Source organism: Aquila chrysaetos, chromosome Z, assembly GCF_900496995.4.
Source record: "Aquila chrysaetos chrysaetos chromosome Z, bAquChr1.4, whole genome shotgun sequence".
NCBI classification, from domain to species: domain Eukaryota; kingdom Metazoa; phylum Chordata; class Aves; order Accipitriformes; family Accipitridae; genus Aquila; species Aquila chrysaetos.
Window position 1 is genome coordinate 15,991,990 of NC_044030.1, and position 22,785 is coordinate 16,014,774.

General features: G+C 48.9%; 1 protein-coding gene across 3 annotated transcripts in view; it reads right to left on the minus strand.

The window, feature by feature from the left end:
- CORO2A (coronin 2A) overlaps window positions 1-22,432 on the minus strand; it is a 55,049-nt gene extending 32,617 nt beyond the window's left edge. The window contains exon 1 of one of the 3 annotated variants that reach the window (XM_030004605.2): window positions 22,315-22,432. Coding sequence is in view for 1 of the 3 variants with exons in the window: in XM_030004604.2 (XP_029860464.1) it covers window positions 8,509-8,511 (3 nt within the window). In the remaining 2 variants the exon portion in view is untranslated. Of the gene's footprint in view, window positions 1-8,508; window positions 8,626-21,773; window positions 21,795-22,314 lie in introns of those variants that run through there. The other 2 variants (XM_030004608.2, XM_030004604.2) reach the window with 2 other exon arrangements.
- Window positions 22,433-22,785: the final 353 nt, after the last annotated feature.

A 22,785-nucleotide genomic window follows, 5' to 3' on the forward strand; every position in this document is an offset into this window, starting at 1 on the left:
CAGGGACTCATCAAACAGGCCATGGTCAGGGGAAGGAAAATGAGCAGCAACTCAACCAGCTGACTTAAAGCAATAAAAATAGCTGGAATACAGTGTGCACTCTCTTATTTAAATCCAACCACATAAGGAAAGCAAGAAAGCAATGTTAGGTGGTTTTCAGGGGAGGCTGCGGAAAGGAAAATGACATCAAAGAAGTAAAAAATGGAACAAACTTAGCAGATACACAGATAAAAGTGAGATAGATGGAGAGTCAGCACAGCTTTTGTAAACCCTCGCCAGGCCTCACAAGCCAAACTGCACTAACAAAAGCCAAAAACTCTGGGACATAGTGTACTCAGTTTCCAATACTAGCATGGTTCTTCGCCACAGTGATAAGGCAGCACGAGGTTAGCAAGAAGGTCCTCAGATAGATAAGTGGTTTGTGAAAAATGGGAAATATCTACTTTTTGAGTGCTGCAGGCTTAAGTTTTAAATAGACTCTCACCACCCTATTTATATGCCTACCACCCTATTTATATGCCTACATGTCTCCCAGGAAGGATAAATTTGTGGAAGAGAGGCAGATGGTTAGGGGTCTTGGGAGTCCATCTGTTTTCCTATTCTTCTCATTCATTTCTCTATATCCTTCCCTAAGGATCTTTTTCTAAAATTCTCCAGTAGTGGACAAACCATCATCTTCCTCTGAAACTTATCCCAGCACTCAGCTGCCTTTACAATTACAAAGCTTTTCCATGCTTTCAAAAGTAAATATCCTTTTGTACAATCAGTGTTCCTTGCTTCTTATCCTATTTAGCCAGACCACAGGAAAAAGACTATTCGCTTCTTCCTGCAGCAAGCTTTCCTCCACAGCTAACACATAGCTTTCCAGTTGTCTCCAGTTTTTACCTCATTCTCCTTCTGTCAGCCATGTTTTCTCAACAACTGATGAATTTGTGCCCCTCACTTCCCTTCTCTTTGGCTGATCTGTATTTTTCCAGAGCGGTTGCACCTAAAACTGGCATACATCTATTTTACTAACATGGATGAACAGATGCTTCCTTTATAACTTACCAGAAACTCTCCTATTCATGTTTATCATTTTCATGCTCCAGCTTGTCACCGAGTTGTGCTCAGCCTGGAATGAACTGCAGCCCCTGAACACTCTTCTGCAGAGCTGCACTGGGTCTGACAGTACTGCATCATCTGAAGACCTAACCTCTCACTACTGAACTGCATCCTGATTTTCCCATGCCATTTCTTCAGCTCATTTCAAACCAGAGCCGTGTCCTGCAGGCTTCCTCCTGGTTTCCTGTTTATTATTTATTCCTTTGTCGTAATTACTAACAAAAGTACCAAACAGCATCAGATGGGAGGAAGAATCCTGCAAAACTCTTCTCAATAAATCCTCACATTTTGATAATTAACTGTCATATAAGCTCTCCTGTATAGTTCCCTCACCAGATTTACATGTACCTTACCATAGACACGTGTTTCTAGTGCATATTCCCTTATCTTAATTGTATGAGACAGCACTGAACATTTTCCTGAAGTCAAGATAAATGATGTCTCCTGCTTCTCCACATCCACTGGGCTCACCAGTCTTTGCAAGAGGAAACCAGAGTGTGTTGACATGATTGGTTTTGCCATGCTCATTTTGCGTCTTTCATCTCATTATTACTCCTACGTGTTCCACTTTTTCCTGTTGTTCTGATATTCTCCTTATAGAGAGGCTCAAGCTTCCCTCTGTCTAGAGCTCAGGAATCTCCTTCACCCTCTGCAGAGTCCTCAAAGACAACGTGCTAATTGGTCTGAGTTAATTTTGGACAGTTGTTCATGTGTCCTGCAGCCTGTACTGACTGGGGTCCCCACACATCTGCCATGAGCACTGCCTAACCTCACCTGCCCCACTGTAGCCCAAATCACCACACAACCTTTCTTGCTGTTGCCGAGGAATTTATCTAGGTTTAGGAAGGGGTCTGCATTTGTTCCTCCAAGAAGCCAATAAGCTGTGAGCCCTGCCAGCCAGGACTGTGCTGCTGAGGTGATCACAGGGCATGCTAACCCTGCTAGGTGGCAACTCACTGGCTAAGCAACCAGTACTCCAGTACCCAGTGGGGTCGAGGGACTGGACTGCATGCAGGACAGAAAACTGCTTGTTGTTCACAACAGCCTACCAGGGGTGCAAGTTCTTCAGGATCTCCAAGCTTTTGTTCTCACAGGCCTTCGGAAACAGGTTTTTCCAATACACGAGAATGAGCTCCAGGTCCAGCACACCAAATATCTGTATCGTCAGCAGGTCACTCATGGAAAGTCGTATCTGCAGCAGGAGGAGAGCTGCCTTCTCACCTGTGACTGGAGATCTGGAGCAACACCCAGGAGTCCACATTCAAAACCGGTGAGCCAGGACACCTCCTGTCACAGCACACCTTCTCAGGCTGCACAAAGTCTTGCTGCTCCAAGTGTGGAAAGTTAGGCCTGCAGCGCTGTGCATCCTGGTGGCTCTCTGCAGGTCAGGCTGTCTCACACCCCTGCCTGCACTAGCTTTTGCTCAGCACACCAACAAATGCCCCTCTGCAGACATGCTTATCTACAGGCAAGATGGAGATGAAGAGCATCTTCACCTTTTCCTCTGTGAGAAGTACTCCTTTTGGATTCGTTTCTGCATGCCAAGGTGGACCAGCAACACTGGTGTGATTGTGTTAGAATAATTACAGGGTTTAGCTTCTACTGAAAAAGTATTCCCACATAAATAGGCCTGGAAAGCCCAGTGGTAGTAACAGGATAAGTAAAAGTGTCTGTGCTTTGCAGTACATGGAAAGCAACAGCTCTAGAAATCCAGAGAGCAACCACAGCTTACACTTTTCAGCTCAGCAGATAACACTATCAATCCCATTTTCTTTTCTTCTTCCTTTTATTCCAGCCATGGCTCTTTAATTTCAAAACAGAAATTGTCTTTTCCTACATAGGAAAGGGGTGGGGAATAGCTCCCAGAGAACCCTTTCTTCAGAAAATTTATGCATTCCTCCCAATTTGATTGCTTTTGCAAGTAATCTATCATTCACCTCTTAGGTTCAGCGTGTCTTGGCTGTTGCCCTTTGCCAGTCATTTCCCTGCACACAGCAGTGCAGTCAGAGCACAAGCATATGCACACAGTAGCTATGCCATATGGTCCTGGTGGACTATGCTAGGCATTTCACTTGCCCTGGTGCATGGATTTGCCACAGCCATGTTAGAGGCTGGCATGCAGTCTCTGACCCCTCTCCAGGCAACATTTTTCACTAATTTGAGGCTCTCAGGTTTACATTTTTGAGTTTGCATTTTTTAGAAGAAATCCACCCACACACTTCCATCCTCAAAGTTTCAAAATGTAAGATGAGTACCTCCTCAAAAAGGCAACCCTGAAGGCAAACAGGAATGTCAGTGTTACCCACACACACATATGAAACAGTCTCCTGACTTTTACAGATGTTTTATCATGGTTTGTGTTGAGCTACTTCTTTAAGACAAAAATCAGAGCCCTCAGAACTTTGTCACCAGCCATCAGCCTCCTGGGTCAAGTGCCAAATAAGCACAGACCATTTTGTTTCTGGTCCAGCTTCTCTCAAACCTGCCACACCAAATGGTTTGTGAGCCTCAGAGCTTAAATTGGGGTCCCCTCCAAGCCATGGACACTCTCCTAGGCACATCTGCAAGTGAGCAGGCCACACACCCCGAGACGCACCTTGCCGTCCAAATTCCACTTCTGCTGTGTAATAAAACTATCAAGGAGAAATTTTCAGTAATAAATTCCTTTGGATCCAAAGTCGACCAAAGAACATGATTATGCAGCAACCCAAAGCTTTAAATATACCATCTGCACATGTCATCTCAAACAATACTACAAGCTCAGAGGCTACAGATTTATTGTTATGAGAGTAATAAACGGTACAGATACAGTGGGTTTTGCCTCTTGGTTCACAGCTTGGTTCCACCTAACACAGGGCAAACAAAGGCAGTTGCCTCTTCCACAACTGCAGACTGAAAAGCAAAATCCTGCCTACAAGGATGTTGCCTTGGAGGTCAGGTTTGTCAGTTCAGAATAGCCTCATGGACAACCTCACCACTGGACCATGGTCTTGACCATGTCACTTGATAGCCAGTTGCTAAAAGACAGCGAAGGGAGCTACAGAAAGAGACATGTTCCCAGGCTGGCTTTTTATGCATTCAGCCCACAGACTAGTGCAACTACAGTCAGTGGCCACAACTGGCAAACAAAGTCTGCCTTGCTGAGTCCAGCAAGGTCTTCTCCCCACCAGATGTGGTGCAAGCAGGAAAAGCATTTCCCTTCTTTGAATCCAGGGTATGCAGTATAATTTAAAGCTGTTTCTGCAAGAAGCACACACTGCCCACTGCCAGCAGCTCCGAAGGGGATCTTTGGGAGCTCAGGCAGTCCAAGCACGCATGCTGCAGTTGTGCCTCTTCCCACAATAAGAGGGCCCCATATCTCAGAATATGGCACCCTGAACCCTGCATGAGGTCCTCCCACTGCAGCCAGCACACAGAAACGCAGGAGTTGTCTCCCACAGCCCTGCTGCAGGTGGTGTAGATGCTGGGGCACCCATTCAACAGTGGGAATCTTCATGGGTAAGACTACTGAATATGCATTAATGGAGAGTCCAACATGGGGCACTGATACTGCAGACGCTTGGCTAGGTTTTCAAACCACATGTTGACTTGCATACTGCACCTCAGACAATTGAGCCACATCAGGGAAGCAGTTTAAGTTGGTGCCATAAGAAAACTGAGTTACCAGTGAAGTCTCACAAACAGGACCACTCTAGCAAGCACTTTTGTAGGTATAATGCATTCAAAAAAAAAAAAAAAAAATCAACCAAAAAAACCCTGGGAATAGTTTGTAAAAAAGAAAGGAGGTGGAGAGCCATTAGCTAAGTGATCTCACATTCCTCGATTTGCTTTATCAATCTCAGTATTCAGAAAAAAAGCTTAAGAGCAGTCCAGGCTTTCCAGTGAATCAACAAAACCACACAAAGGACTGTAACACTTCTCACAGCCTCCAGGCTGTGCATTAGCTTTTAGCCAAGGTATCTACCACATGAATAATGCAGCACATCTTCCAGAGCATCTGTACTCCAATCAATCCACAGTAGCAAATAAAAACCTTTCAGCACGCCTTTCTATCAGGCAGCAGGACCTTTTACAGCAGCTCAGAGGCATATCCTTGGAAAAACAACCCTATCTGCTACCAGAGCTGGAAGCCTTTTAAATTGGCCAGCTGGGAACCAGCCATCCTGCAACCAGCCTTGATTTTATCAATTGCCTTTCTTTGTCTTTTGTTGCTAAAGGATCCGTACCCACTATTACGGGCCTCAGATTAAGGGAGCTCAGACTAAGGTTTCAGTCCACTTTCAGAAACAAGACACTTGCCAGCCCCCAAAAACAGCAGCTCACAGCCTGCAGCCTGCCCAGGTGCCCTCTCCTTCCCAAGAGGGACAAGGTAGCCCCACCAGCCACACAGGACGCATGCCACAGCCCTCCCCAGCTCTGTAAAGCAGCCTCGTAATCAAAGTACCCTTCCCCAGTGTGGGGGTATGGGCAAAGAGCCTTCACCAAACCAAGCTTCAGTCACATACTCAAACTTCTGTATTTTTGGAGGCAAAGAAGGTGGTGGAAGGTGGTGCTTTGTTCATGTCCATCACTAGTGCCAGTCTGAACATCAGTCCTCTGCAGAAGCACCAAGGTCCCTTCTCCTTGCCAGCCCGCCAAGAGCTGTGGGAACTGCTTGTCACCTCATTTCAGCAGCACGACCTGCAGGCTACTGGCTACCTGAGGGAGGACGTGCTGCTGGTGTGAATGGCTTAGGATCTGCAGAGGTAGTGTGGGACAAAATGACAACAGTGAGCAAGATCTCAAAGGAAACCATACTCTAGAGATGTGTTATCTTTCATCCAAAAATCCAGCTTTAAATAACACTCCAAAATATTTGCAGTTCTCCAGTGCGGCAAAGATACATAAATACAGTGCCCTGGAAAGCTGGTTGTGAAAAAACACTTCTGCCTGTAGTATAAACATTGCACAAATACAAAGGACATGAAGCAGGGGTGAAGGAGTCACTCAACATGGAAATGAGTTGATTTCCTCATCCACAGAACAGCGAGGCCCAAATCTTTCTCTGAGCGGGCACAGCAGCCCCTCTTGCCCCTTGTTTTCAGTGCATGCTGGCCAGGGCAGGACATGAGCTCTCACACGTGTCCCTGGGAGGAGGTGTGTTAGACCTTCCCCCATGCTAACAGTAGGTCAAAGCTTACACAGAGGGTACCAGGTGGACACAGCCTGAGGAGGGGCGAGACAGTGGCTCCTCCGCTGACAAAGGCATCATCTGCTTGGATCACAAGCAGAAGGGAGTTCCATGACTCTTGCCTCCCCCAAATACCTGCTTGAGCCGGGGAAGGCCAACACTGCATAGAGACCTGCCTTCTACTGAATAGCAAGCCCTGCACCCCATAAACATAATCACCAGCTGGTACCATATCGACTCAGAGCATCTTTCTAGTGAGGGACCCCAAAGTAACCCACCAAGGACATACCAAAGCCCCAAACTTGGCAAAACACAAATTGTGTAAATTTTGTTCATGTTAGAAGATACACCAAGTGTTGTGAACCTCAAAATAAATTTAAGCACCTATGTCCAGGGGCAGGCTAGGGCTGCCACAAGTGAAACAAGCCCACTCTCCACAAGGAAAGGCTGAGACAGCAAAAATCCAGTGGCCATCCTAGATGAGCTTTCTGACTGCATTCGTATTAAAAGTTGAAACCACAAGCTGCTCCCCGAGGCAGGCAGCAACACCCAATGGGGTCCAGAATAAAGAATCCCTGATGGTGACACCTGCTCACAGTATTGCCACATCCCCACCACCTGGTATTGCTCCATGGCTGTGCTCTTCTGTCATGCTGGTACAGCAGGGAGATAGACAAGGGAGCATTTGTGCCTCACAAAAATAGCTCAGCCAGGTTATTTTTAACTTGGTCATCCCAGCACAGACAGCGGCAATGGCCAGGAGGAGGGAAGAAAGCAAAGAGGAAAACTGGCAGAGACCACAGCCTCAGGCAGCTCCAAAGAGGTTCAGACTCTCCTATCACCTGACCTGATGAGGAGCCCAAGACTGTATTTTGGGTAGGATCCCCCAGAACATTGTCAAGTGAAGCCACATCATGAAGTACTGGCTGAATTGTCACCTGTTCTTTATTTTACCACTGGAGTCAGTTCCAAGCCTGACACTGAATGTGTACTTGAGCCTCCCTTGGGACAAGTGGGACAAGCAAAAATAAATTACAACAATAAAGTATACAGGATCACAGGAAAAAAATTAGGCTAGAAGGCACCTCTGGAGGTCCCAAGTCCTATCCTCAGCCCAAGCAAAGCTCACTACAAAGGCAGGTCATGTTGCTCAGACGGTCCAGCTGAGTTTGGAAGACCGATGAGGATGGAGATCCCACAGCATCCTTGGAAAAGCCCTTGCTGCCCGCCAGGACTGTTATGGCCTTTACTGAAGACCTGCTCTCTTGCCGGTCAGACCTAGGCTGCACCACTGCAGGGAGCTGCTGCAAATCAGGGGCAGAAGTCAACATTTATCTTTACTGAAGTTCATGAGGGGCTGGTTTTCCCCTCATGAGAGGCATAAACCAGGCTGGGAGCCTCCAGGTTGCTTAGGAAGCCCAGGGGCTGGGAAGTGCCCACGGAGGGTCTGTTGGAGACCTTGAACTTCCCTGCAGTGGCCAGACAAGCATTGTTCTTCCCATGAGCAACTGAAGTGATTCACCCTGGAGCAAGGGAGCCTGAGGCTCCTATGGCACCATCACTGTCACTCTGCAGCCAAGGGCACCCAGAGCTCCACTTCCTGAAGGTTCACACCTCTTAAAGGTCAACATGACCTTTAAGAAATACAGTAGTGGGTCAGGGGAGTGTGAAAGGCTGGCAAAACCCAAAATGACACCGAAACTCAACTCAGTTTCATTAGGCTTATCAGAGCTCTCAAGAAGGGCAGGAGGCAGTATGACTGAAGCAGAGGATGGGGCCACCCAAGCCTCTTTGGAGAGCGAGCCCCTCCTTCCCCTGGTTCACCTCCAGCTTTCCAAGATAGCCTGTGTACTCTGGCAGAAAGATAAAACCGACTTGCCTGCATTCTCTGGAGACAATACCCTCCTTCATTCTGCTGGTTACCTGGGCAGCAAAGAAAATATTATTGCTTATCAACTTCCTTGTGAGGACTAATGTGCTTCTGAATCCAGTAAGAGGGCAAATTCCACCTTACAGAGCTTTTCTACCCTGGCAAGATCCTGCTCTGTTATGAAAGAAAAGCAAATACAACAATCCCAGTTCAAAGAACAATAAAAACTGGAAGCCTCCGCTGCCCCCTGCCCCACCACCCCACGCCCTGCAAAAACTCATTATAAAAAGGAAGTGGTGAAATGCACAAACTTTAAGAGATCTTGCCACATTTCTTGTCAGAAAGGCAGCCTTGAAAATCTCACCATCTGACCCTTTGTGAGCTCAGCAGTTTCTCCTGAAGCCAGAACACCATGCTTTCGCTCTCCTATTTCACAGGAATAAGCTTCCTGCTATTCAAGACCAAGCTGGCTTCTGCGTTTCAGAAACCAAGGTTCAGCTCCCTCTTGAAAAGGTGCAGCTGGGTCTCAGTAGCCTGCCATGTTGTTTGGGAAGATAGGGATGCTTGGTCTCACTGCTCTTTATCATGAGGTCTAAGCATGCCTGCAGATATCTAGCAAATTGAGTATCTCTGCTAAAGGCTACTGTACAGAAGGCTTTCCTTGCAGCAAAGCTGAGCATCACTGGTTTGGGGGATTTGGCCACCTTCAGGGAATCCCAAGACCTTGGTTAGTTGCCCACAGGAGTCCACGTGGGGTCCCCGGGGCTAGTCAGACTTCTTCGCAAACCTCTTCCGCCTAGCTGAGGAGTTGTGGCTGCCACCAGGACACAGATACGTTAGGAAATCTGAAGTGGCCAGCAGATTGGTGAAGCAGTGGAAATGCAAAAAGTGCAGATGTTTCTCCCGAGTTCTGTTAAGGTTCAGAGGCTACACGCTTCATCTGAATATCTGAAGATACAGCCCTTATATCTAATGTGATCTAATGTAACCACATTCCCCCATGACTGAAGGTTTGTGCACTAATGAGCCCATGGGTTAGAATGCTTGCAGGACATGATGAGATTCTGGCCAGCAAGACCAAACCTGACCTTAGGATCTCATCTTCGAAGCTACCTGGGAAAGCTGAGAGTCCGATCAACCAGTTGAAAATGGGAAGTGCTACAGAGCTGGGGCACTAACCAGGCTCTGACTGGGCAGGAAAGCATGAGCACAGATGCAAGGACACAGTCTAGAGGACCTTGCCTCTGGTGGTCTCCAGTCCAGCCTCACAGTGAACCTGCCCATAGCTCTAATCAGGGCAGATTCAAAACCCCCAAGGATGAAGAACTCCACCTGCCTGGCCCCAGGGCTGCACCACTGTTGTGGTTTAACCCCAGTCAGCAACTAAGCACCACGCAGCTGCTCTCTCACTCCCCCCACCACCCAGTGGTATGGGGGAGAAAATCGAGAAAAGAGGTAAAATTCATGGGCTGAGATAAGAACAGTTTAATAGAACAGAAAAGAAAAAACTAATAATGATAATAATAACACTAATAAAATGACAACAGTAATAATAAAAGGATTGGAATATACAAATGATGCACAATGCAATTGCTCACCACCTGCCGATCGACGCCCAGTTAGTCCCCGAGCAGCAATGCCCCCACCTCCACTCCCCCAGTTTATATACTAGACGTGACCTCACATAGTATGGAATACCCCTTTGGCCAATTTGGGTCAGCTGCCCTGGCCGTGTCTCCTCCCAACTTCTTGTGCCCCTCCAGCCTTCTTGCTGGCTGGGCATCAGAAGCTGAAAAATCCTTCACTTAGTATAAACATTACTTAGCAACAACTGAAAACATCAGCGTGTTATCAACATTATTCTCATACTGAACCCAAAACACAGCACTATACCAGCTGCTAGGAAGACAGTTAACTCCATCCCAGCTGAAACCAGGACAATCACCCTCCTGGGGATGCAGCCTTCTCTAATGTCTGACCTACTTCCCTTCAGCTGCAGCTTGCGTCCTTTTCTCCTTGTTACACTACCTGTCACTGCCAAGAAGACTCTGGCTCTGTAACTGCCCTTCCAGGAGTTGTATCCCACTGTTAGTAAATTGGTTTGGCAGCAAAAGACACGGGTGCCTACTGCCATAGACTCGAGAAGAATCAGCTGTGCGTTTCCCAGTTGTGAGCCAGGAGCAAAGGGAAACAGTCCCTGTCCTTCTGGGAGCAATGACAGCAGGACCTTGTTCTTTGAAAGGTGGTGGGCAGCATCAGAGGTCTTCTCTAAAGCCCATAGCTGCAGAGTTCTTCCACCTCCTTTGCAGCATCATCTGCGTGCAAAAAACACTTAGGGGCACACAGAAAAGAGAAGTGTGGGGAGCTCTCCCACACCCACGCAGCACCTGTGGAATTGCTTGATGATTCCAGTTAAGGCTTTTCTCTTTAACTAGCTGATTAAATCACAGCTGACACCTCTCTGTTCTCCAGAAAGCTACTAATGCACTTTTGAGCTCTCTAACAGCAGGCCCCATTTATCTGAGGCATGATAAGCCAGCAAGAGAGTGTGGCAAAGGCAGGTGTTACAGACAAAACAGCCAATGCTTTCTTCTGCCCCATCACAAGTTTTAAAATCAATTCACCATTTAGAGCACAGATAGCAGGTTCAGTTTTGCTCTTTTTGGTTCTTAGTCTGGCTTTGATTGATGCTGACTAAGTGGGAAGACTACCCATGCTTTCCCTGCCAGGGAAATAAGATTCTGTGCCCATTCATTCACCCACTGGGCTTGGCAAATGCACAGTCTCTGGGAAACCAGTGGCGTCACTCTGAACTGAATTCATCGGTGCAATGGCAGAAGTAGTGTTTCATTCAGGCTGGGAACGTGCTTTTGAAGCAAATCTCCTTATTGCTGCTATTTACGGCACTCCAGTTTGCACTGCAAAGCCATCTTGGCACATGCAGGCAGGATGCCCTCCAGATGAAACTCAAATCATTCCAGGATCAGAACCTAGGGCACTCCATCTGCTAATGGGACCAGCTGGGTCAAATTAAAATGTCCAAAATGCATGTGGATATGCAGTCCTGGTACCACCTCTTTCACTCCACAGGTTTACTCCTCTTGCACTGTAGATATGGCTACAGTTAACACAGAGGTGAGGTCAGTCACTGCACAGACAGTTTTCCATAGACATCCCTCTCTGACCTTCAGCCTTGCCCATCTTCAGATAGATGATTTCCTTTACCTCCTCCCCTCCAAGTATTGCTCTCTTATACTGGTTTTGAGTGTTTCTCCATCTCTGATCATTTCGTTCAGCATCCACTGCTCTTCTCTGTGACCAGTCCCCTTCTTCACAGCTCCCATCTACCAACAATGAAGATCAGCCTCTCCTCCCTACATACTTCATTCCTGCCAGCCTCTTTGCATATCTCCTCCAGAACAAGTTTTGATCATCTTCCAGCTCTGTCCCTCTGCATCATCCCTCTCTCCAACCCTTCCAGCTGGGGAGCATCCCTGGCAGAACCTCCACATCCCAGCTGAGCTCCCAGCTACAGGCTCGCTTGCTCTCTCCCTCTACCACTGCTACTTTCCATGCCAGTCTATTTCTCCAGCATAGCTGATACCCACACTGACAAGCTAATCTTTCCTCTGCCTTTGAATCAGCTGTGGGCATCTGTGCCTCAGGGACTTTTTGAGCCAAAGGCTTATCTATCTGTTTAGCCTGCCCTAATGGATTTTCTGCCTGCAGAGTCATCTAATGGCTTTTCTTGAACCATATCCCAAACATCCTGTGTCAATGAGTTCCACTCTTTATCTGTATCCTGTAGTTCCTGGGCAGTGATAAACAGAGGAACAATCACTCCCTATCTGAACTCTCCATCCCATCATCCTACCATATGTCAAAGGCTGTATGTCATATCGCTTTACAGGCATACCTTTTCCAAGCTAAACAGTTGTCCCTCTCTGCCTTCTCTTCTGCACTACCAGGTCCTCAAAGAGCTGCAGAAAGCTAGCATTGCATGAGGCATTCAAGACACAGTGGCGCTGTAGATGTATCCAGACAGTATTTGATCTTTTCCCAGTGCCCGTGGAAAGGAAAAAAGAAAAAAAAGACAAAAATAGGGAAGGTAGCACAGCCCTTGAAGTCTGGCTGTGAATTAAAGCAGCATTTGAACTCCTGACAATGCAGGCCAGGCAGCTTGGGACTCTATTTCCATGCCTTAGGCAGCAAAAACAAAGACTGTCTGTGTGAAGAAGAGCGAGAGGAAAAGCACTGGGTAGGACACATTGGGCCACACTGCACCTGACTGAATATGCAGTTTTCTCTGGGTATCTTAAATGCATTCATGAAATTACAACTGCATCTAGGGCTTTTCAGTACCAGAGAAAGTCTTCAGGCTCCAGGAAACTTCCGCAGACTGCTCAGAGCCAGAGGAGAGTCAGCCAGAGATGACTTTAAATGGGAACAGTCCCACAGAGGGGTCCCCGAGAAGGCTTGAGGGCTGCAGGTGAGTGCTACCGCTGCCAGTGACACCCTGGGTGCCCCGCAATGCCAGGGAGCTCCAGGCACAGGAAGGACAGCAGACAATGACACAGGCAGATACAGAAGTAAAGAAAGGGGAAGGTTTTTAGAAAGAGCTCAAAATAAAGATCTGAATTTCCTAGGGGAGACTTGCCTTTCTGCAGTAGTTCAAGAGACTTGCAGATTTCCAGACTTACAGACTAAGACACCATGCAATCATCTCCCTGTGGCCAGTGGCACCAGTGGCAACAGAACCCCACAACAGTGAAAGGTGTGTGAAGCCCTTCTACTGACACGTATGGTGTCTGTGCCATTAATCTTCCAAACCCTCACAACTGAGCTTGACTGCAAGACAGGCAGAAACAAGAGTATAAACACTACTATGTTTTTTTTTATATGTAAGACACAAGCTGTCATGAAGCCACAGAAAAGTTCATGTTGCAAGTCATGCTGTCAGGGAAAGAAGAATAGGTAAGACTCTGGAAAACTCTTCTGAAATACACAAAACCATACACAAAACCATACACAAGCTAATGACTGGTTTCACTGGTTTCTCAAAATTGAAAGAAAGAGAAGGTAGAGAAATTGTCACTTCAGTTCCCTCTTTACACATCAAACAGATCTACTCTCAATTAAGCTTAAGAAGTCCTCTTCAACTAACAGCCCACAAAGGGCTGGGCACCAAAACCCTGCTCTCAACAATAAGAGATTCCGCAAGCTAACAGCAAGATGAGCTCTATTGAAATGTTTTTAGAAACCTCAAGGATGATCACAATAGACTCAAGGACATCGTTTGATATTTTGCCTCCATCCAATGGATGGACCCATAAAGCAGATGTGTCCTGCAGCAGAAAGTAGGGATTCTCACCACTCATCCAAGTTCAACACTCAGCACGAGTGTTGGGAAAGAAGCATCGGAGATAAGGACCAAGGCAGACCTTCCAGGTGGACTTTAGCTATGGGTTTCCTTGGTTTAAACTCCTTAGAACTTTGGTTCCTAATATCATTACCAGGTGTTGTGACTTAACCCCAGCTGGCAAATAAGCACCATGCAACTGCTCGCTCACTCCCCTCCCTCTACCCAGTGGGATGGGGGAGAGAATAGAAAAAAAGTAAAATTAATAGGTTGAGATAAAGACAGTTAAATAGGACAGAAAGGAAGAAAATAATAATAATAACAACAACAACAACAACAATAATTAAAAAATAATTGGAATATACAAAACAAGTGATGCACAATGCAATTGCTCACCACTCGCCGACCGATGCCCAGTCAGTTCCCAAGCAGAGATCTGCCACCTCCCCAGCCAGCTCCCCCAGTTTATATACCCCTTTGGCCAGTTTGGGTAAGCTGCCCTGGCTGTGTCTCCTCCCAGTTTCTTGTGTCCCTCCAGCCTTCTCTCTGGTTGGCCATGAGAAGCTGAAAAATCCTTCGCTTACTATAAACATTACTTAGCAACAACTGAAAACATCAGTGTTTTATCAACATTATTCTCATACTGAACCCAAAACACAGCACTACACCAGCTACTAGGAAGAAAATTAACTCTATCACAGCCGAAACCAGGACACCAGGTTTTCACTTCTACTATCATCACAGAATCACAGGCAAATTTAGGCTGGAAGGGGCCTCTGAGGCTCTGTAGCCCAAACTCCTGGTCAAAGCAGGGTCAGCCTCTAAGTAGGCCAGGTTTCTCAGGGCCTTGTCCACCTTTATTCTGAAAATCTCCAAAGGTGGAGGTACTACAGCCAAGCAAACCATCCTGCTAAGCTCCTGTCTGGCTAATAACTGTGACCTCTGTCAGTCAACACACACCAGCCTTAGAGGCAGATACTGGTCCCACACAGTGCTCTGCCTCCACGAGGATGAGTCACCTACTCCTCCCTCTCCAGATCTTCAGCCAACACAGTCAGTGAAGTCCATCTCCACTTACAGTCAATGTCCAAAGTGTCTCAGAGGACTCCTGCCTTCAAATTCTCATCCCTCCAGTGACCGTAAAACAAAACTCAGGAGAGGAAGTTAGCTGTTGTGCTGGGGAAGGAATACCACCTTGGGGCCCTAAAGGCAAAGCCCAGCAGAACTTGCTGAAAGCTTGGAGAGAGGAGTGTATGCTCTCCACCATGGTGAGATGGGATGCTTTGTGGGTGACAAGCCAGGGAAAGAAATCTCTGCAGGATGCCAGGTAGCTGCTGTTCAGCTAATGGCAGGCCGAGAGGTGTCACCTACTTCCAGAGAACACTGCTGTCTTCACTGAATTACATTATTTGGAAGATCATCCTTCAAGTTCTAGCAATGCATCATCCCAGGAAGCTCTTCCCGTGATTCCTCCTCTTTGCTGCTAAAAACACAACTGCCTTATTATTTTGCCAAATAATAACTTCTGCTTCCAGCTACTGGCTGTCATTCTGGTTTGTCAGCCAGACTGAAGAATCCATTATCTATAAAGAAACAAGAGGCTTCTGATCTTTTCAGCTCCACAATAACCAAGAGTTCACCAAAACACAACCTGGATGCCAAGAAAGACAGAACTGTCAACTTTCCACTTGAGCTTTTACTCATAAAGTCTCAGTGACGGGTTGGGTTTTTCTGCTCCAAAACTTGGTTTGCCTGGCAGGGTGCATCACACCCATAGCTATTGCACAGTGCTCAATGTATGGCAGGGGTCAAGAGCTTCAGATAGATGCAAGGGGCTGTAAAGTCAATCCCTTCAATCCCTATTAAGCCTTTAAATGAGTGCCATGATTTTTAAAATTGTGAGACACTGAAATCCTACTCATTTCTATGGAAGCTGTCGGATGCCAGGGTATCATTGGCAAAATCAATCTTTTCAATTAAGACTTCAGGCATCAGTTACTGCCATCAAGACCTTTGCAAATTCAAAGAGAAACATGAGCCACAGCCATGACCACAGGCAGGAGCGGTCAGAAGAGAGACTCTGATCCTCCCTGACTTTAAGGAAAAGAGCTTCTATACATAGGAGGAGCTGAATATTATGAGAGCAGGAACTTCGAGCAATGCTATTCTGATTTTGATTTTGTTGCTCTGTGTGTATATTTTGGTATTCAAATTAAATCAGAGAAAATGGCAGAGAAAAATAACATGAACTAATTACTTTTAAGTAGATCCTAGCACGACAATCTTTGACTTCTATTTGTCTACTGCAATTAAAGAGCTGTCTGGGTTCTCTGCTCCTATTACCATGCAATTTTGTTGCCAGCACAGGCTCCTTTTAGGGGCCAGATAGAACAGAAGAAAACAGAGGATGACAAGGAAGATTGGTCTTTCCTGGCATCGTTCATGTTACCAGTGTTCCCAATAACATCAATGTGAGGTTCCTCAGAAAGGAGCACTGCAACTGTGCCAGCAGTTCAGGCAAAATGGTAGCTACACTTTTCTAAGGCAATATGGTTTATATTTTTCAAGATTTGTGTATTCTTGCTCAGGGCAAACACTGTGAAGCACTGGTTTAAGTAACTGGTTTTAAAGAACCTCACACACAACCATGTGGAAGGTGGCTGAGAGCTGAATGGCACTGGCAGAGCCGAACTTTCCACAGCCTGGAAAGCAAAACTGCACAGATACCCGATGGGAGAAGAGCTACTGTGTTACAGAGGGTGGTGAAAAGCCTATCGCTGGATTCAGTGCAGCTCACCAGTGTGACAATGACACCGGACGGCATTCAGGGTCAGCACCACTTCAAGGGTCCTTGTGGCAGACAGGCAAACGTGTTACGTGAAAATGCTCCCTGGCTAAACAAGACCCAGGCAAGGCTGGAGTACGACAGGCAGCTTCGGGAGACATCTGCTGCTCCCAGTCCCGCACTTGCTCATGCTCTCATTCGCCTGCTGCGTCAGTCCATACCCCAACCCAGGGAGAGGGCAATGTCTGACGAAAAGGCACTTGTCTACTACTGAACACTACCCATGCATCCTGCCTGTGGTTCCCAGAAAACCTGGGATGGGATCCAGAGTTTTCTGACTCTCCCAAGGAGGATTTCAGCCCTCTGCACAGCCACCCTGCAAGGAGAGTTTAAATCATAGTATCTGTACAGCAAGGATTGCTTAATTTCTGCTCTCGGGAGTAGGCCCAGTACTTGCCTTGGATCCTCCTGCCTGCGCCTTTTTTCCGACTGTCCCTGCTCTACTCCACGTACGAGCTTGAGCCATGAGGCTCATACTCGCTTTACTAGAGTAACCCTGGCCTGGAGAGCCTTGCCCAGCCACCTTTTCCTGGGAGCAACACTCCCCCAGCATTGCGTCCTCTCCTGTTTAAGCACAGCTCCCAGAGCCGCAGGAGGACGAACAAGACTGAGTTTGGCCTCTCCTGCTTTCCTGGAAGCTATCTAATCAGTTTCCATGGACTTTGTCTCAATCTCAGTGATAAAAACACTACAAATGATGGGAGTTTCTGCAGCTTTGTCTTCCTTATCGTCTTCCTCTGTGACTTTGTCCCACAGAGGGAGAGAGGCAGTGCAAAGTCATTGGTGCAGAAGACCTCCTCTCTGCAGGTAGGAATGTCCGTGTTTCCTGGCACACAGATAAAGAGCACAGCGACTCACCAGACTGGAAACAAACCCTTGCACAAACCAGAGCCCAGAAGGATGCTTGGAAAAGAGATGGAGAGAGAGGCCAAATTTTGGGCACTGCTCTGGAAAACGTGAAACTGTGTGAAATAGAGCAGGGAGCAGGTCAACTGAGGAAGAGAGAACAGGGCTTAGAGCTGCACACTATCATGGGTCCTACCATGGGCAGCGGCATGTCTCCAAGCCTTAGAAAGGGCTTTGCTTGGCAGAGGGTCAGAAAGTCCTATTTGTGAATTTCAAAGTACTTTGGAAATAGTAAGCATCAGCATTACCCTAATAGAGCCCTGCAGGGTGTATTTTCAAAATGGAGAATTGCTGGCAAGCCTGTCATACCGCAGAGGGGAAATCCCTGGAAATACTAGGCCAGCCTGGCTTCTACTTGCAAGCCAGTATAACCCTGTGAGTGTCAAAACCCTCAGCCCAAATAGCCTCCTGGATGATCTAAAGGTCTTTCCTGTTTCTCCTGTGGAGAGGCTGAAGGCGCGTCAGCGTAATTGCTATGTGCTGCAGGCTGCTTGCCTCAATCAGCTCTCTGCAGCCAGAGCAGCTTAACATGCACTTAAGGGAAGCCAGGTAATGACTACATGTGAAACACCTCACCGCATTATCACTCCAGTGTTGTCCTGGTTTCAGCTGGGATAGAGTTAATTTTCTTCTCAGTAGCTGGTACAGTGTGGTTTGGATTTAGTGTGAGAATAATGTTGACAACACACTGATGTTTTAGCTATTGCTAAGTAGCGCTGATCCTAAGTTAAGGGGTTTTCAGTTTCCCATGCTAGACCCATGGAGGCCAGCTCCTTGGTTCAGGGGAAACTAATGTTTTTTCTAAAGACTATCAAGCCGTCTCTTGTGACCTAGCCCAAGTGGTTTGCACATTCGCTCCCAGACTGCCATATTCCATGGGTCAAACACCTTCAATATTGGAAACTCCTACAGAAAAGACCTCTTCCCTCCCACTATGAACGGCAGCCAGAGACAGGGATATCAACATAGACACCTGGCACAGAAGAAGCATAACTGTGAGGCAGAGAGAGATGGCCACACGCTCACCCTGCCCAACTGTGAGGCGATCAGAAGACCCGGGTGTCCCCAGCAGTCAACATCTCCGTCACACTCGGCTCTGCCTGCAGCCAGGCTGCAGTTGGTTTCACACTGAGATGAAAGCTCCTCTGTGGAGCAAACTCACCTCTGGAAGGCACAGTGCTGACAGGGTCAGGCCAACTCATAGATGGCTCTGCTCAAAGCTAAAGAGGAGAGGTAGCAAACAAAGAGGGGAAGAAGAGGCAACTCCACTATGTTTAGGATTTAGTGTGATGATAATGTTGTTAACACACTGATGTTTTAGTTGTTGCTACGTAGCGCTGATCCGAAGTCAAGGGCTGTTCAGTTTCCCATGCTCTGCCAGCAAGCAGGTGTGCAAGAAGCTGGGAGGGAGCATAGCCCAGACAGCTGACCCGAACTAGCCAAGGGGATATTCCATATCACAGAATGTCATGCTCAGTATATAAACTTGGGGGGAGTTGGCCAGGAAGGGTGGATCGCTGCTCAGGCAGCAGTCAGTGGGTGGTGAGCAACTGCACTTCTCTTTTCTTGTTTTGTTTTGGTTTGTGGGGAGAGTGGGTGTTATAGTCCTGTTCATTATTATTATTAACATTATTATTATTGTTGCTACTATTATTTTTTTATTGTTGTTGTTAATATTATATTTTACTTTACCTTAGTTATTAAACTGTTCCTATCTCAACCCACAAGTTTTACTATTTTTTTCGATTCTCCTCCCCAACCCATTGGGCAGGGGGGAAGTGGGCAAGTGGCTGCATGGTGCTTTGTTGCTGGCTGGGGTTAAACCACAACAGGTGTCTTCTTGCCATGGGAGCAAGAGATCAGACTGTCTGTGGCCCTGTTGTGCACCAAGAGGCAGCCAGAGGCTGTTTCAAAGAGCAGCTGCTGTCCAGCCTCAGCAGGGATGAGTCCACAGGTCCCCTTGGGTTTGAGCAGGAGGTTTAGCAGCAAATTCCTCAGCAGCCACCCAGACATCAGCCCATTGGCCAACTGTAATACTGGCTACCATTTTATTGCCAAAAAAGACTGCTGCTGTTTATAACTGGCAGATAGGAATACTCAGATAAGGTGGTGGGTTTGGGGTTTTTTTTCTGTTGAAGCAAACACTTCAATCAAACTTTCTTGGCAACGGTTTATTTATGAGAGTGGAGGACAGGGTCTGGCCATTAAGGATCAGGACTCTGTTGAGGTCCCCTTGGACCAACCAAGAGCAGACGGTGGGAAACTGATCTGCGACAGTATCCCTCCACCCTGTTTCTTCAAAGAAGGTCTCCGTCATACCCTGTCACAACCCACCCTCCAACAGTTTGCCCATCAAAATCCCTGCTGTGGAAATCAGGACCCACCAGGGTGGGATGAAGACTTCATGTGCAGCTGCTGTGGGCCAAGGAATACAAAAACATCAGAGGTAGTGAACTGACTACAACATATGAGGAGTCTGCAAGGTCATGCACAAAATCTACCTTAGCTTGCCCCCGAGGCAGCTGTCTCTCATTCCAAAACATCACTTTGGCTTCTGGAGATTTGCCAAAGCCTTCAGTTCTCTCCCCAAGTCTCTCACACTGAAGTGCCTGTGTGCCTGGGCACTTGCAGCTCACAGCACAGGGACCTGCTCCATACTCGAGCATACAGCCCCTAAACACAGTCCACACAGCACTCGGGCATCTGGCAGTCCAGATGGCCCACAGGCAAGGGAGAACTGCCCTTGCACAGGCACCACAAACCAGTTCCAGAGACCAGCAGCGTGCCCAATGCCAGCCCACCTAGAAAGAGACTCACAGAAACCTGCTACAGAGTCAGACAACCCAAAATCCACCCATTATCCAGCTATTAACAAATGTAGACACAGCAACATTCAAAATATTATCCAATACTGACATTTTTTGAGCAAGAAATCTGCTCAGAAGGGACAAACAAACATACTTGAGAGACAGGCAGAAATTACCAGGGCAGGGGGAGAGAGCAAGAAACCCACCACATCTGGAGATACCCTGACCTGCTATCAGGAAACCCACCTGCTGCACAGACATAGCCAGCAACCGGTCTGATCAATGGGACAGAGGTGAGCAATGCTGCTGGCGAGGCTGATGCAGCTGGCACACAGAGGGCAGCAGTCTTCCTCTCCCCCCAGACTTGCAAAACCGGCACACTCATGTGGAGCTGCTTGCTTTGCCTCTGAGGAAGAGAGGTCAGGAGCAGTGCAGGGCAGAGCTGAGGTGCAGGCAGCAGAATTGTCTGGCTCTTTTTCCAAACATCTCCAGTGCCTGGGCCTCACGCTTCCCAGGTCTACGGCAGCTCTACAAAGATGACAAGGCTGGATTTGTTGCTATGGCCTAATGGACTGAATGAATTTGAAATACCTCTCATTGATGGAGCCATAGCTTGTCTGCAGTAATGTTAATTCACCAAACAACATCAGCACAGATGAAAACACTTCCTTTTTGCCCTGTCTCTAAGAAGCAACCAGCTCCCCCCTGTCCTGCCTCCCAAAGCTTTGCTTTCATTTCCTGAAACAGTCATACCAAAACATGAACTCCCTGTGGGTCTCCACCAGTCACTCTCTAACTCTGATCAAACCAGGAGAGATCAGAGTTCTCCAAAGAGGGCAGCCAGTGGGAGAACAAAGGGAACAGCAGGACTACACAGGCTGCTCCTTTGTTAACCCACCAGGGAGCCTGCACTGGGAAGCTTAGAAGGCAACCAACACCCAAGCTCCCCCCAAGTGTTCTCTGAATCCTCTGCAGAAATCACTTCCCTTGAGCACCCAAGAGGCCAGAAGAGGTTAAGCCTGCCCCAGAAAATTCCCTTTACAGGGACTACAGCAAACACAGTGCCTTCTTAGGAGGTGTAAGTAAACGGGGCGGGTGGGATCAGGAACAGCCAGGATGCTGCAGGGCTGTTTTTCCACACTCCACAAGAAGACAAGGAGAGCACCACTCCCTGCAGGGTGAACAATGGATGTTCAGCAAGACACTGCACATAGTTGGCCTCCCTAGGCCACTGGGGACTTGTTTGCAAAGTGCTGTCATCATTACATATCCCTTCACAACGGCCTGCCTTTGCCCCTTACAGAGCTGCAGCATCAAAACCAGACCCACGGGAAGAAGCAGTCCTCCAAGGCTGTGCTGCCTGAAAGTAAGACCCCTTCAAGGGCTTGCCCTGAAGGGGGAACTGGCTCCAGGAGACCCCGCTGCCAGAGAGGATGGCCCAGATGTCATTTATGTGGCTGTCATCGTGCTCTGCACAAGATGTGACCTGCCCTGACATCAAGCACACAAAATCCCCACGACTCCAGCACAAAAGGGCCAAATTCAACCCCTCACACGCACACACACAGACCCATAGAAGGGGTTTCTCTCTGTATCATAAGCGAAGTCATACAGATGCCAAACCATGCCACCCGTTGCACCGGCAAGCGGGGCTGGCAGGAAGAGGCTCAGCCTTCCCGGACAGGCGGCGTGACCGTGGTGCTGACTCCCACCTGCCTCAAGCCGGCGAGAAGCTCCGTTGCTCCGTGCACCGGCCGCGCACCTCGGAGCGGAGCCCGGCCTGCCGCAGACCCCCCCCCGCCCCGGGCCTGCGGGCCCCAACCGAGGGCCAGCTCTCGGTCCGTCACGCTCCGCACAGAAAATGCCCCCTGCGGTTACCTCCAGGAACAGCCCAAGGGCAGGGCGCTGTTGGGGAGCCGGAATCCTGCCCGGGGAGGGCGCGATCAGCACCGGCTGCCCCCACTGCGGCCAGCGGGGAAGCGCCGCTCCCGCCGCACACACCGGGGGATGCCCGAGGTCCGTGGCATCCTCCGGCCGCCTGTGCCCCCCCGGCTGCGGGCGGCGGCGGCTCCGGCTCCGCACAAAGCGGGGTGGGGCCGGCGGGGGCTGCGGCACCCCAGGCCCACGGGTAGGGCAGGCGCTCCCCGGCACCGCCGGGCTCCGCAGGCCCCGGGCTGTGTCAGGTGCCCCTGCCGGCCCTGCCCACGCGTGTCCCGGCCCTACGACCCCCCACCACCACCTTCAGTCTCATACCTTGCGGCTGACGGCGGGGGTCTGGCAGCGCGCAGGGCGTGCGCATGGGAGGCGAGCCGAGCCGACCCCAGCCCAGCCCAGCCGAGCCGAGCCGGCGAGGAGAGGAGGAGAGGAGAGGAGAGCCGAACCGAGCCGAGCCGAGCCGAGCCGAGCCGAGCCGAGGAGAGGAGAGGAGAGGAGAGGAGAGGAGAGGCGAGACAAGGCGAGCCGTACCAGCCCTGCCCAGCCCCGCCCGGCCCGCCCGCGGTCCCCGCCCCGGCCCGCCCCCCGCGCCGCGCCCTCAGCCGGGAGGTGCCGGCGGGGCTCGGGGGCTGCCCGCCGCCCCCCGATGCGGGAGCCTGAACCCGCAGAGCTCCGGAGCGCCTTCCCGGGGAGGTCCGGTCCGGTCCGGCAGCACGGCTGTGCCCAACCCCTGGGCGCGATCTGCCGTGGGAAGCGTGGGGTCTTCTCTGCTGCTGTCGTGGGGAGAGC